This window comes from Silurus aristotelis (assembly GCF_946808225.1).
Source record: "Silurus aristotelis genome assembly, chromosome: 27".
In the NCBI taxonomy this organism is placed as follows: domain Eukaryota; kingdom Metazoa; phylum Chordata; class Actinopteri; order Siluriformes; family Siluridae; genus Silurus; species Silurus aristotelis.
In genome coordinates, this window is record NC_139600.1 from 7,089,641 (window position 1) to 7,102,082 (window position 12,442).

Genomic DNA, 12,442 nt, shown 5'->3' on the forward strand with positions numbered 1-12,442 from the left:
ATGTACCAATGTGTAAAAATAGCAGTCGTAAAAAAGCTATATAAATAAATAAGAGTGTATATACTGTACTAGAGGGAGCTCTGAGTTTCAGAAAAAGAGATAACTAAGGTTGAACAAAGACAAAATAATGACTTCATGAAGCTTCCCTTGCTTCATTTTACAAAGTACACAAAGCTAAACTACAAAAAAAATAAAGTCATGTAAATAAGTGTAGTGTAACAGCAGCAGCTAATCCAGTTGTTAGTTTTAGCTTTGTTTGTTTGAATGACCTCTTGCTCGGCACTTCACAGGAGTGAGAGCAGCTAATTAGACGAACAAACAAACCCAGCTAGTGCTCCTTTTTTCCACTCCCTTGTTTCTGTGCTGCATCTCTTTAAAAGCCGGAGACATAAAATCCCCCGAAAAGGTTGTAGCTTAAAGACGAAAAAGTCTTTAAAACAAAAGGTCGCTGCTTTATGATGGCACCAGGCGCCCCTCTGTAAATTTACCCCGTTTGGCTGGCGACCTGCCAGTGGGGTGAGTAGCAGGGTGGAGCAGGGGGGCTTTAGAAGGACCTATTATGTGCATTGGCCCCTAAGCACAAAGGGCTAAAGGTGAAAGTCTGCGATGCAAAATCCTGTCATGCTGCGGGTCAGTGGAGAGGAGTTCCCTTTGGCCCTGTTTAAGGCCCAGTCTAATTCCCCTAAGGGCAAAACTTATGGTGCTGATGTTAAAGCTAGAGCTTCAAGACAGAGGTCAAGGGTCAGAGGCTACCCCTGGAGCTGGACTGGCTACAGACTGACCATTTTTAAGCCATTATTGTTAACAACAATCAGTAGCCTCCCAAAGATTTAGCTCCTTCTTTCACTCACAAGAAAAAGGGGGAGGAGAGTTTAACTGTTTAAAAGAATACTGTTCTTTAATTAAAAAAAATAAATAAATAAATAAAAAAAAAATATATATAAAAATACTGAAGAAAGAAGCACATCAGTGTCTATTACCAGGGTTATTTATGCAACTATATATTAATTATGAGTCCTAATACATATATTATTATTGAAATAATTATGTTCACATTTTTAAAAATGCAGACAAAATACTGACTACATAATGATTATAGCTGTAACAGTGACTACAGTAAGGATTATAGCTGTAACAGTGACTACAGTAAGGATTATAGCTGTAACAGTGACTACAGTAATGATTATAGCTGTAACAGTGACTACAGTAAGGATTATAGCTGTAACAGTGACTACAGTAATGATTATAGCTGTAATAGTGACTACAGTAATCTCTCTCTCTCTCTCTCTCGGTTGAGTTAAACATGTTCCTGAGGTTCCAGTGACCACTGTTCCTGCCCCTCTCCTCTTCTCGGATCTGCCTGCTTCATCCTGTCCTGCCTCTGGATGGTGTCCTCTTCGATTGGAGGCCATACTGTGCAGCTAGGGATGGTTTCTCATCAACAGACTGGGGATCCATGAAATTACGGAGTAACACGGGAGATTTGAGGATGGCTTTGGACTGTAGTTAATGTCAACAGTCTGCTACAATGATTTAGGATTACGGGGTTGCATCTGATCATCATCACTGCACACCGCAACATCATTTATCTGTAATAAATGGACATTTTGCACCACCCAGATGAGGATGGGTTCCCTCTTGAGTTTGGTTCCTTCTAAGGTTTCTTACTTTTGCCATCTCAGGGTGTTTGTCCTTGCCACAGTCTCCACCGGATTGCAAATCAGGGGCAAACTTACAATTATAAAGAACAAACTTCATTCTTTCCTAACACATTATCTGTGTAAAGCTGCTTTGAGACAATTTTTATTGTTAAAAGTGCTATACAAATAAAAATAAATTGAATCATACGTCTAAAAGTGACTACAGTAAGGATTATAGCTGTAACAGTGACTACAGTAAGGATTATAACTGTAACAGTGACTACAGTAATGATTATAGATGTAACAGTGACTACAGTAAGGATTATAACTGTAACAGTGACTACAGTAATGATTATAGATGTAACAGTGACTACAGTAAGGATTATAACTGTAACAGTGACTACAGTAAGGATTATAGATGTAACAGTGACTACAGTAAGGATTATAACTGTAACAGTGACTACAGTAAGGATTATAGATGTAACAGTGACTACAGTAAGGATTATAGATGTAACAGTGACTACAGTAATGATTATAGCTGTAACAGTGACTACAGTAATGATTATAGCTGTAACAGTGACTACAGTAATGATTATAGCTGTAACAGTGACTACAGTAAGGATTATAGCTGTAACAGTGACTACAGTAATGATTATAGCTGTAACAGTGACTACAGTAATGATTATAGCTGTAACAGTGACTACAGTAAGGATTATAGCTGTAACAGTGACTACAGTAATGATTATAGCTGTAACAGTGACTACAGTAATGATTATAGCTGTAACAGTGACTACAGTAAGGATTATAGCTGTAACAGTGACTACAGTAATGATTATAGCTGTAACAGTGACTACAGTAAGGATTATAGCTGTAACAGTGACTACAGTAATGATTATAGCTGTAACAGTGACTACAGTAATGATTATAGCTGTAACAGTGACTACAGTAAGGATTATAGCTGTAACAGTGACTACAGTAATGATTATAGATGTAACAGTGACTACAGTAAGGATTATAGATGTAACAGTGACTACAGTAAGGATTATAGCTGTAACAGTGACTACAGTAATGATTATAGCTGTAACAGTGACTACAGTAATGATTATAGCTGTAACAGTGACTACAGTAAGGATTATAGCTGTAACAGTGACTACAGTAATGATTATAGCTGTAACAGTGACTACAGTAAGGATTATAGCTGTAACAGTGACTACAGTAATGATTATAGCTGTAATAGTGACTACAGTAATCTCTCTCTCTCTCTCTCTCGGTTGAGTTAAACATGTTCCTGAGGTTCCAGTGACCACTGTTCCTGCCCCTCTCCTCTTCTCGGATCTGCCTGCTTCATCCTGTCCTGCCTCTGGATGGTGTCCTCTTCGATTGGAGGCCATACTGTGCAGCTAGGGATGGTTTCTCATCAACAGACTGGGGATCCATGAAATTACGGAGTAACACGGGAGATTTGAGGATGGCTTTGGACTGTAGTTAATGTCAACAGTCTGCTACAATGATTTAGGATTACGGGGTTGCATCTGATCATCATCACTGCACACCGCAACATCATTTATCTGTAATAAATGGACATTTTGCACCACCCAGATGAGGATGGGTTCCCTCTTGAGTTTGGTTCCTTCTAAGGTTTCTTACTTTTGCCATCTCAGGGTGTTTGTCCTTGCCACAGTCTCCACCGGATTGCAAATCAGGGGCAAACTTACAATTATAAAGAACAAACTTCATTCTTTCCTAACACATTATCTGTGTAAAGCTGCTTTGAGACAATTTTTATTGTTAAAAGTGCTATACAAATAAAAATAAATTGAATCATACGTCTAAAAGTGACTACAGTAAGGATTATAGCTGTAACAGTGACTACAGTAAGGATTATAACTGTAACAGTGACTACAGTAATGATTATAGATGTAACAGTGACTACAGTAAGGATTATAACTGTAACAGTGACTACAGTAATGATTATAGATGTAACAGTGACTACAGTAAGGATTATAACTGTAACAGTGACTACAGTAAGGATTATAGATGTAACAGTGACTACAGTAAGGATTATAACTGTAACAGTGACTACAGTAAGGATTATAGATGTAACAGTGACTACAGTAAGGATTATAGATGTAACAGTGACTACAGTAAGGATTATAGATGTAACAGTGACTACAGTAAGGATTATAACTGTAACAGTGACTACAGTAAGGATTATAGATGTAACAGTGACTACAGTAAGGATTATAGATGTAACAGTGACTACAGTAAGGATTATAACTGTAACAGTGACTACAGTAAGGATTATAGATGTAACAGTGACTACAGTAAGGATTATAGATGTAACAGTGACTACAGTAATGATTATAGATGTAACAGTGACTACAGTAAGGATTATAGATGTAACAGTGACTACAGTAAGGATTATAGCTGTAACAGTGACTACAGTAAGGATTATAGCTGTAACAGTGACTACAGTAAGGATTATAGCTGTAACAGTGACTACAGTAAGGATTATAACTGTAACAGTGACTACAGTAAGGATTATAGCTGTATTAGTGACTACAGTAATGATTATAGCTGTAACAGTGACTACAGTAAGGATTATAGCTGTAACAGTGACTACAGTAAGGATTATAATCGTAATAGAAATAACTTTTGCTGTAATGATTCATTATGTCTCCTTTAAAGCTGGAATAAAAATATGATCTTGACTTAAATAAAGACAATTAGCTGAATTTCTGTGTAAGTGTCCGTCATGCTGTTACACTTATCCACACTGACAGTGTGTGATGTGTGTTTTTGTCTTTAATCAGCTGTTAGTGTGTAACATGAGCCGCATGTTTTACTATCCAAAGAGCGCAATCAAGCAAATGTCCTGACGTCCTGTCCACATGCCGTAATGAATACTTTAAGAGGTACAGGCACTTGTTATACGTTTTGTAGGGGTCTCTGAATGGTTACGCACACTCTAAGTGTGTCGTGTGTGTGTGAGATGGAGAAAGTGAAGCAGTTTAAGGTTCATGTCAAGGTTGGAAAAGTTCTGTTGGCTTTGATCAGTGAAGCCTAACGCTTTCAAGGCAATGTGACATGGATTGACTGTGAGCATACCTGTGCAGAACTCTGTGTGTGTGTGTGTGTGTGTGTGTGTGTGTTTATGGAGAGGCAGAAAGCCATGCTTATTGCCCCACACCGATCTCTGGTTACAGAGAGGAAGCGTGCTCACGTCTAATCACGTAATTGTCTCCATATTGAAGGAACACGAGACGAAAACCAAACACAACTTGATGTCTGATTGACAGGAAGTAGGGGTGTGTGTGTGTGTGTGTGTGTGTGTGTGTGTGTGTGTTGGCAAACATCTCCCTGTATAGTTGCATTCTGACTTATAGATCTGATTTCTGTGTGAAAATAGTCGAAAACAACTCTATAAAAAAAAACTCTAGGTTCTTGGTTCCAGTTCCTGAACTGAGATTTCCATTATTATATAAAGCTTGACTTTTATAACTCTACACAATTGGTGGCATTTATGAAAATTAATAGGATAATATATTAACCAGTGTTTGTATATAGTATATACCTTCACGTCTGATGTGTCTCTCTGACAGTTCCTCCAGGCCCTGGCGACAGAGGAGAAAGTTCGGTCTGCGTGATCAAACTTCCCTCCTTGGAAGTTGAGGAAGAACGTAGTGAACGGCTCCTGGGGATAATAAGGACATCATCAGTGCATGCACGCATACACACCAACCTACACACAAACCCATTCCTCAAGAAATCCTGGGCTGTATTTGGTTTCTTTTTATCGTCATGCACTTGTTCACCGACATTAATGGCCTCCTCTTACCCTTGGTTCACTACCTTTCATTTCATTCGTTACTTAAATTTACTTCGTTAATTTGAGTTGAGAACAAATCTATTTTAAATGGACTTCTTGCCCTCTCATCCTCTGTCCACCTTGTCCCTTAAACATTCTTTTAAATTTTCTTCTGTCTTCTGCTCGTGTCTCAGTCTTCATATGCCCCATATCCTCTTAATCACTTCTTATCTCATTTACCTGTTCCATGTTCCCTTCTCCAAAGCCTTCTGACTTCCTACTCAAATTAGGGGTGTAACAGTACACATATTCGTTCAGAATCATTTCAGTACAGGACATTAGATAATCAAATAATAAATGTAAAAACACACACACACACACACACATGGATTTCATGGATCCCCAGTCTGTTGATGAATTTTGTTCACTCATCTCTGCAGAATTGTTGCAATTTTCGACCATGAACCTCCTTTTTTAGGTTATGCCACAGCACCTCAGTAGGATTCAGGTCAGGTCTTTGACTAGGCCACTCCAAAGTCTTCATTTTGTTTTACTTCAGCCATTCAGAGGTGGACTTGCTGGTGTGTTTTGGATCAGAACAAGTTCTCTTCAGCTTGAGGTCATGAACAGATGGCTGGACTGTTCAGGATTTGTTGGTAACCAGCAGAAATCATTGTTCCATTTATCACAGAAAGTCTTTTAGGTCCTGAAGCAGCAAAACAGCCCCAGACCATCACACTACCACCACAATATTTTACTGTTGGTATGATCTTTTTCTGAAATGCGGTGTTATTTTTACACCAGACGTAATGGGACACACACCTTCCAAAAAGTTCAACTTTTGTCTCGTCAGTCCACAGAGTATTTTCTCAAAAGTCTTGGGGTTCATCAAGATGTTTTCTGGCAAAACTTAAACGAGCCTTTATGTTCTTTTTGCTCAGCAGCGGTTTTCATCTTGGACCATTTTTTCCCCAGTCTCTGTCTTATGGTGGAGTCATGAACACTGACCTTGACTGAGGCAAGTGAGGCCTGCAGTTCTTTGGATGTTTTTGTGGGGTCTTTTGTGACCTTCTGGATGAGTCTTCGCTGTGCTCTTGGGGTAATTTTGGTCGGCCGGGCCACTCCTGGGAAGGTTCTACACTGTTCCATGTTTTTGCCATTTGTGAATAATGGCTCTCACTGTGGAGTCCCAAAGCTTTAGAAATGTCTTTATAAACTTTTCCACACTAATAGATCTAAATTACTTTCTTTCTTATTTGTTTCTGAATTTCTTTGGATTTCGACATGATGTCTAGCTTTTGAGGATCTTTTGGTCTACATCACTTTGTCAGGCAGGTCCTATTTAAGAGAATTTCTTGATAGCGAACAGGTGTGGCAGTATTCAGGCCTGTGTGTGGCCAGAGAAATTTAACTCAGGTGTGATAAACCACAGTTTTAACAAATACTTTTTCACACAGTGCCAAGTAGTTTTGGGTTTTGTTTTCCCTCAATAATAACAACCTTCATTTAAAAACTGCATGTTGTGTTTACTTGTGTTATCTTTTACTAATATTTAAATTAGTTTGATGATGTGAAACATTAACGTGTGACAAACATGCAAAACAATAAGAAATCAGGATTTTTCCACACTATATATACACATTAAGGAGATTATATATTTCGATTTTTATTGCATTATCCGATATTTTTCTACTCACTCTACAGACATTGGAAGCTTGATTAGTACCTTTTATGCACACAGATCCACTTTCTGGTCTCCTTTGACTTATTGCCTTGTCTCTACCATTTAAATTATCCCTATCCCTGTATCACCTTCTCTATAAAGAGAAGATTCCCCTATAGAGAAGTGGAGCACAGCCATGTGGACTACATCACACTGTGTGTCCAGTGTTTTTAATTAGACTGCAATTCAGCGGCGGAAATAAACGACCCTAATTACACAGAGGCTGATAAAACGAGTCTAGCACCCGCCTTTTCTGTCTCATTCTGTGTGTGTGTGTGTGTGTGTGTGTGTGATAAAGTGGCCACACTGAGGCTGTTCACTGAAGAGGCTTTAGTATAATCCTGATAATAATAAGAGGGATCAATGTTATGCCTCTGCAGGAAGTGACCATAAAAACAACATAGTATAGCAATTAAAGACTTTTAGAGTCCCCCTGCCTCACACACACGTGCGCCACCGATTTTATACCCATTCCAAGGAAAAATGTTGCATTTAAATTGGAGTGTTTCAATTGCATAATATATGTTGCCTTATCCCTTCCCTAACTTTCTCCCTCTCTTTCTTTCTTAGATAGTTACTTTTATTTACAAAATCACGCTGTAACACAATGATAAAACAAATATGTTTATTAAGCATGTTTTAATTGGTAATAAATTTGCCATTTGTTCAGAAATGTTTAGAAAATGTTCAATGAATTCCTGCTGATCTCTTAAACCTTCTGATATTATCTAGTGAACATTCCTCACTAACTGACCTAACGACTTTATCTTTTGCTAATAAATTTATATTACTGCTTTATCTGTGTTAAGCTGCTTTGAGGCCATGTCCATTGTAAAAAGCTCTATACAAATTCTTTATAATTTATTAATTTATTTATTTTTTATTATATTTATAGTTATTTTTATATAATGCACAGAGCAGCCAATCAGGTTTACATTTCACTGCTAGTTGTATTCTGTATATAAGTATGTTAGTAAAAATCTTGACCTACTCAATTACCATTTTCCTTAATACTCCATTAACTCGACTGTTGCCTGAACATTATCCTAAATTTCCTCTACTGTACCTTTAACGTTTCTCAAAAAACTCCCATGATGTTCTCCTTCATATTAGTACTTCTCTTTAAGACTCCCTAACGTCTCTTGAAATGATTGTGTAACATTCCATTCTGGTCTTCTGTGCCATTTCTCCATCATTCAGTTTTACAAACAAATCCTTAAAGGAAAGGAAATCTGTTTGCTAATCATCAAGAGAACATGAAGATTGAACATTTATTTTGATAAAAAATGCGTATAAATAAATGTAATTGTAGAACAATGGCAGCACAGAAACATCTCATCTTACATCCTAAATTCAGTCTAAGATACACGACTTGAGTGGAAAAAAACCTGAGACCTAGACACCTCTCTTAAACCCCTGTACACAACCCCATAACATCGCCAATACAATACGACATTCATAGTTACAAAGATTTTACTGTATTTTGGATAAATGTTAACAATTAAATTTATGTTCATCAAAAGAAACTGAAAGATTCTGATGTGGACTAAAATCCATGTCTCTGAGCCATGAGAGATGTTGGCAAACCTTTTAACCTAGTATAAAATGACTAGGGATGCAAAGGGGCAGAACATTTCTGATACATTTCTGAAAACTTTCTATGGGAACTTAATCTGGGTATTTGGGAATTAATTTAAAATGTAGCAAACCGTATATATACCGTATCACATATGATCATAAATATAAACATTTTGTTTGGGAATCACTGACATGCATGCAAACTAATACATTAAATATCTTTTATATATATATATATATTTTTTTTTTTTTTTTTTTTTTTTTTACTTTTATTTATTTTTTTTACTTTAATTTTGTTGCACAATAACTTTCAAAAAGCACAAGGAAGTTTTAAACATAAATGTATGTAATATTTATGTAATTTGAAAAATAAATGTAATGCAAAAATTGCCAAGATGGACCTTTTTTGACATTATTTTGATCTAGGTTAAAAGAAATGATGTGTGTTATGTGATGGAGAAATGAAAAGTCCATGTTGGGGGGGCATGGCCACAGTGACCCTGCAGTAAGTGTGCTGTGTGCATGTAACTGAAATTGCATTAAATCTGGTTGTTTTAAACAAAATTATCCTATAAGATTTTTTTTTTTCAACTACATTTCATTTCCCTGTTATAGTCTAACCTGCAACTTTGTAAATTCTGGTCAATCCCAATGAAAAATTTCCTGTCTTAAAAGTTCCTGGAATTTTGGAACCCTAATCATGACACTGAGTGATCATGGCACTAGGAACTTTTTATTTCTAGTCGTAAAGACAAATATTAAGTCACAAATTCAATTCAAACAAGACCCTGTATACAACACCTACACGAACACACCTTTATACTAACTTTAAAATTTTCCCTATTATTATATTATTATTATTATATTATTATTATTATTATTATTATTATTATCAACAAAACCGCCATAAAGTTGGAAATGATGGAAGTTAAAATGAAAGTAAAGGTTTCTCTGTATTTAACTGATTTTCCACTTTGTACACAAAGAATCTGTCTCGGTGTGATATAATGTCGAACAATAAAAAGGTTGTTTTTGCTTTGTGCAATTTTATCCTACAGAAACACGCAGCTTGGTCTGTAGTCTCATCCCTTTGTGTGCAGGACATGGCAAGAGAAATGAAAAATGCACACTGCATTTGTTAGCATGGAGATAAGGCCTATAATTCAGCATGGCATAAATCACCCCGACACACACACACACACACACACACACACACACACACACACACACACACATGCAAAATTATGCACGGCAATTAGCAGTCATATGCTTTAGTACAAATCATAAAATAAGTGTTTTAAAAAAAAAAAAAAACAGCAAATCACATGTGGAGGATTTGAAGCGTTATGATTGTGTGTAAAATGGGAAGCAGGAGTATGATGTAATAATGATGACAATATTTTAACACTAATTGCTTGCAGTCAGCTTAACCATTAGCGCTACCATGCAAATATGCTCACATAAAACTAAAACAATGGGTTTAATGGGCAGGCAGTCTGTTGTGCAGGACATCAAACAGTGTGTGGTGTGTGTGTGTGTGTGTGTGTGTGTGTGTGTGTGTGTGTGTGTGTGTGTGTGTGTTTGTGTGTAAAACTCACGATCCTCAGCAGCCACATCATGGTAAAGCTGGCCGTGGAATAGTGTGTGCCGTAGTGGAATTTGGGGACCTGTTCGTCTTCCCATGATTCATAGCGTTCGGAAAAGAAAGCAGCTCTCTTTGGGTTCAGGGCTCCGATTGGCTGAAAGAAAAAGAGAAAGAGCGAAAGAAAATGAGGAAGTGTATTCTGTGTTCTTTGCCCCATATACTTTATTCAATTTCACTCATCCACATTCCCTATCCTCTTGGATAGGAAATCCTCATTGTTTTCCCAGTCTTCTTCCTTCATCCTGTTCCCCATTCCCTTCTTTATTCCTCCCTTCAGTAGGTGTTCATCATTCTCAGTCTTCTCGTATTCACCTCCTTCTTGTATAATGTTCTTATCCCTTGTGTTCCTTCATTTTCCACTTCTCCACTATTCCCATCTTATTGTCTTCGTTGCTCCTACCCAATTCTTTTTCCACTTCCTGTTCTTTTTGGTTCCCACATTTTTGTCCCCTTGTCCCGCTTCCACATCCTCGCTCCACTATGCTCTCCTCTTCCCCTGTTCCATCATTTTGCTCAACTTTCCTATCCTTTCAGCACTTTCCTCGCTCTATCCTTTTCCATCCTCCTTTGTTCCCTCCTTTACCATTCCCCTCATCCCTTTGGTCTCCTAGTCCTTTTCTCTCCTTCTTTTTTTCCCCTAACCCTTCGTTTGTACTCCATCACTTCGTCCTATTCCCTTGACCACCCTGTCTGTCCTAAGGGAATCCCAAGAGTCCATCTTTTCCTCTCCTGATCTCACGTTCCCCTTGCATACGTTTCAGTTTATTCTACTTTATATCTTTCCTGCAACACATTTATTAACTCCCTATTCCCTTCTTTTGTCCTCTTCTGTGGAACCTCTTCTTCCCCCTTCACCTTATGTTTATGTCAGTCCTATTCCAATATCCCCCACAAAACCCCCCTCCTTTTGTGCCTTTAGGTTCCCTTCATCCCCAGGTTCCATTTCGTTGGATCCCACTTCATTAAAATATTGGACATTGGACTTTGAGGATAAACAACCTGTTAATCAAGACTTAAAATAACAATCTACATATGTTGTAGCTCAGATGTTGAGCTAATTTATGATTTGCTTAGTAGCACCACAACTCAAACTAACTGCATTAGACTGTAGAAAGGACATTACTCACAATCACACACTCCTGTGCTCGTGATATTTCTTATTCTCTTACTTGTAATTTTGTAATAATTTAGAGTCATACTCTTGCCGTCCCCCAAATGATGTGTTCCCCTTTTGAGTCTGGTTCCTCTCAAGGTTTCTTCCTCATGCCATCTAAAAGAGATTTTTCTTTCTACAGTCACCCCAGACTTGCTCATCAGGGATAAATACACATACGAGGTGATATCAAAAGATTTCGAAAATAGTTTTGTAACAAGCCAACAGATGGCAGCACAAGGCTGCATGCACAGTCACAGGGAGCACCGATCTTCATATGCCAGTGTGCCAAAAGACATCGTCCTGTGTACATCTGGTGATATTTTGACTATGTGCATTAAAACGTCTGCGATTTCATCATAGACCCTCACGTGAGTTTTTCACTAGACACGCATGATCTTACTTCTGCACCCACCCTACTCTCCAGATTGGGCCCCTGCGGATTTGCCCTCTCATGAAAATCCGGCTCAAAGGTCGCCGTTTTCGACACCATTGAGCAGATCCATGGCAAAACGCAGGAGGTGCTTCTGCAGAAGAAACTTTTTGATGCCACCCTTCTATGATTCTGACATTCTGTGAAGCTGCTTTGAGACAATGTCCATTAAGAAAAGAGCAATAAAAATAAAAATCTAATTTTAACCCTCACTCAAATGTACGTCTTTTCGTGAATACACATTCTTAATATGTACGTCCTCCAAATCGTCTTGTAAACATCTGTACAGATTCTTGTGCGTTCTCTGTCGCATGTGAGTTTGCGTACAAAAGGAAGGCGGTCAGAAAGAAAATCTTCACACCCCGCAGCAGAAAACCCCATGATGCTTCCACATGAATATTAGATGATGTTATTCTGATTTAACGGTGTGCGCTCATTCGTGGCCCAGTATTAAAGTCCCCC

The 12,442-nt window shown here is 37.9% G+C and overlaps 1 protein-coding gene across 2 annotated transcripts in view; it reads right to left on the reverse strand.

The window, feature by feature from the left end:
- The window catches only part of lrba (LPS-responsive vesicle trafficking, beach and anchor containing), a 217,505-nt gene that overhangs the window by 33,952 nt on the left and 171,111 nt on the right, over positions 1-12,442 (reverse strand). For both annotated transcript variants that reach the window (XM_083532443.1, XM_083532442.1), the window contains 2 exons: positions 10,348-10,488; positions 5,215-5,334 (listed from right to left, as the gene is read on the reverse strand). In XM_083532443.1, coding sequence (XP_083388569.1) covers positions 5,215-5,334; positions 10,348-10,488 — 261 coding nt within the window. The remainder of the gene's footprint in view (positions 1-5,214; positions 5,335-10,347; positions 10,489-12,442) is intronic.